Source organism: Manis pentadactyla, chromosome 10 (genome assembly GCF_030020395.1).
Source record: "Manis pentadactyla isolate mManPen7 chromosome 10, mManPen7.hap1, whole genome shotgun sequence".
Taxonomy (NCBI): Eukaryota; Metazoa; Chordata; class Mammalia; order Pholidota; family Manidae; genus Manis; species Manis pentadactyla.
The window spans coordinates 48,456,068-48,459,721 of record NC_080028.1 but is presented as its reverse complement, the minus strand read 5'-3'; the positions used below and the strand labels follow the sequence as shown (position 1 = coordinate 48,459,721).

Sequence of the window (3,654 nt, the reverse complement as noted above, 5' to 3'; positions counted from 1 at the left end):
CTTCATTTCCTCCTCATGTCTCCATTGAGCAGTTTTAAGGCTCCATTTTAATTTACATATTGTGCATTTCATTTTATAACCTCTTAAAAGTATGTGTGTAGTCTATGAATTATAGTAGACACACTGACCATTTCATGGAACATTTAAAATCAATATTTTACCACTGGAGGTAGAATGTAGAATATTTACCACTATAGAGGATCTTTTACTATTCCATTTTTTATTATGGTTATCATTTATACTATGTCTATGCATTTGAAACTATCAAATAGCTATAATTTTTGTTTAAAAAATCATTTTTTGAAAGAATTTGTGTAGTGTTTTGGTTTGTTTTTAAATATTTGGTAGAGTACTATAATTTAGGTATATGAGACTGGAGTTCTCTTTGTAGGGTGATTTAAGTATATATTTTTTCACTTCACTATATATAGGGCTACATAGATTAGATAGCCCATCTTGAATTAACTTTGGTAGATAGTATCTTTCAAAGAATTAATTCATTTCACCTAAGTTTTGAAATCTGCTCTGCAGAGCTTTTCAAAATATTCCATGTTTATCTTCTTAATATCTGTATAATCTGTAATGATGTCATATATTTCCTTCCCTTATAAAATTCATCTTTTCTCTTTTATTCTAGATCAATCTCACAACAGTTTTAGTCATGGTATTCATCCTGTCTAAGCATCAACTTGTGATTCTATTAATCTTGTTTTTCCATATACTGTTTCAAAAATTTTTGTGTCATCATTTCCTTTTTTTCTGTTTAGATACTTCCCTTTCGACTTTTTACATGTCGATTGCCTAAAACATCAAGGCAATAATGAGAAACCACACAGCAATAACAATATTCATCTTGTTGGGACTTACAGAGGACCCACAGGTGCAAGTTCTGATCTTTATCTTCCTCTTTCTCACCTACATGCTGAGCATTACTGGAAATCTGACCATTATCATTCTTACACTCTTGGATTCTCATCTGAAAACACCTATGTATTTTTTTCTTCGAAATTTCTCCACCTTAGAAATCTCATTCACAACAGTCTGTATTCCTAGATTCCTGTACAGTATGTCAACTGGGGACAATACCATTACTTATAATGCTTGTGCCAGTCAAATATTTTTTATTGGACTTTTTGGGGCCACAGAATTTTTTCTCCTGGCAGCCATGTCCTATGACCACTATGTGGCCATCTGTAAGCCCCTGCATTACATGAGCATCATGAACAGCAGAGTCTGTACCATCCTTGTCCTCTGCTGCTGGGTCTCTGGGTTGATGATCATCATCACACCGCTAGGTATGGGTCTCCGGCTGGAATTCTGTGACTCTAATATCATTGACCATTTTGGCTGTGATGCGTCTCCTCTTTTTAAGATTTCATGCTCAGATACATGGTTCATAGAACAGGTCGTTATAATCTGTGCAGTACTGACATTCATCATTACACTGATAGGTGTTGTTCTTTCATACATATACATCATCAGGACAATTCTAAGATTCCCTTCTGAGTCACAAAGAAAGAAAGCTTTTTCTACCTGTTCACCTCACATGATTGTTGTTTCCATCACCTATGGAAGCTGTATTTTCATCTACATCAAGCCTTCAGCCAAAGAAGAGATAGACATCAACAAAGGGGAATCCCTGCTCACTACATCTGTTGCCCCTTTGTTGAACCCCTTCATTTAAACTTTGAGGAATAAGCAAGTGAAACAAGCTTTCAGTGACACAATCAAAAAAATTGCATTTATCTCACACAAATAAGAGCACACTCTATTTGAAAAGTCAAATGAAAACAATAGATTCATTCCTTAACATTTTTTCTCAAAGGCCTAACTAGTTCCATCAGGTTAACCTTCAAGTAACCCTTCAAAGCTTGATTGTGAACCTACTTGGATGTTCTTACTCTCTTCAGTATCAATGAAAATTTCCCCTATCATTAAAAGAATGTGTTCAAGGAAACAAAATCTTCCTTAATCTCTCACTAAGCATTTCTAATATTATTCTTTAAGAAATTTATAACATGTTAAATATAGTATCTATGATTTTTGGAACAATGATTTTGTGAAACTCCTTTAATTAACATGTTCAAAGAAACCTTTGTATTAGGAAGAAATATTTCATAGTTGTTTTAAGGTATTAATAAAACTGACTTTTTTAAAAAGTAGTCAAAATGGACATATCAAGTAAAATGAAAACTTATTGTAAGCAGCATTATAAATCAAATACCAAGCATCTGGGAAAAATTATGATCATATTTTCTATATTTGTAATCAGTGGAAAAATGTGAACCCTCAAAGAACATCCTGGTATCCTATTAAATGCAGTAGAATAGGAACCTTGGACCAGATCTAGAATGTCACAATAAGATGACATTTTACTTAAGATTAGAGAAGTGCCTACTTTTCAAACATAGTCTGTTGTCATTTAGACACAGCCATGTCTATTGCCCCACAATTTAGTTCTTTCTCCTTGTGAAGTTATAATACGAAGACATAAATCCTTCTAGGTTTTCTTCTTTCATCTAGGTGACTGTCACCTAACCATTCGGTTCATTTTTATCGAAATGTATTTGGCATATAACATTGTGTAAACTCAAGATGTACAATATGTTGATTTGATACATTTATATATTGTCATATGATTGCTATTGTAGTGATAATTACCACCTCTATCACATCACATAATTATCATTCTTCTTAGTGTTGGATAATCAGGATTTTAAATATTCTGTTCTAAATTGTGTCATTCTTTTGTTTATTCACTAAATAATTCCCCCTGGCTCTATTATCAATGGAGAATGCAGAATAATCCATAGCTTGCAAAATCATATCATGTTGCCCATCAAGCTTGGGAGCACATCACATTCATCCCCATTTATGCTGTAATTATTTCATTTCAGATTGACATCCATTTGTTAATAACAAGATAATACTTCCCTAAGTGGTAATAGGTAGACCATCCAAGGACTACAGATCCTTAGAGAAATTTGGTTGCATGCATATCAATGGGGAGATATACACCCTTTTTATGAATGTTGTAGAGGAGCATTTAGGATTTTTCTTTACTACCATGTACTGGATATTTGGTTTGGTTACAAATATAGGGAGAAAGAGGCAGAAAAGTATGCAGAGGCTTGTGAAAATTTCTGGAGCTTAAAATTTAAGCAACTTAAGTCAGCCACAAGAAAATTACACTTTGATCAATGAAATGTTTACCATAAAAATAAGTATATATGATCATTGTTATTTCAGTAATAAAATTTTTCTCTTTAACAGTATATTATTATGCTTTTTTGGTATCATTAATATACACTTACATGAACAACATTGTGGTTACTAGGTTCCCCCCATTATCAAGGCCCAACCACATACCCCATTACAGTCACTGTCCATCAGCATAGTAAGATGCTATAGAGTCACTACTTGTCTTCTCTGTGCTATACTGCCCTCCCCGTGCCCCACCCCAAAGTTATGTGTGCTAATAGTAATGCCCCTTATTCCCCTTCTCCCTCCCTTCCCACGCATCCTCCCCAGTCCCTTTATTTTTGGTAACTGTTGGTCCATTCTTGGGTTCTGTGAGTCTGCTGCTGTTTTGTTCCTTCAGATTTTGCTTTGTTCTTAGACTCCAGAGATGAGTGAAATCACTTGATACTTATC

General features: G+C 34.0%; 1 protein-coding gene across 1 annotated transcript; it reads left to right on the top strand.

Moving 5' to 3' along the window:
- The first annotated feature begins 820 nt into the window (after nt 1-820).
- On the top strand, nt 821-1,684 carry LOC130685142 (olfactory receptor 6C2-like). The gene has a single exon (XM_057508314.1). It carries the CDS (start codon nt 821-823, stop codon nt 1,682-1,684), a length of 864 nt encoding a protein of 287 aa, XP_057364297.1.
- Nucleotides 1,685-3,654: the final 1,970 nt, after the last annotated feature.

Excerpts from the sequence above, each read along its gene's own strand:
- LOC130685142 (XM_057508314.1), top strand. The coding sequence starts at position 821 with ATGAGAAACCACACAGCAATAACAATATTCATCTTGTTGGGACTTACA.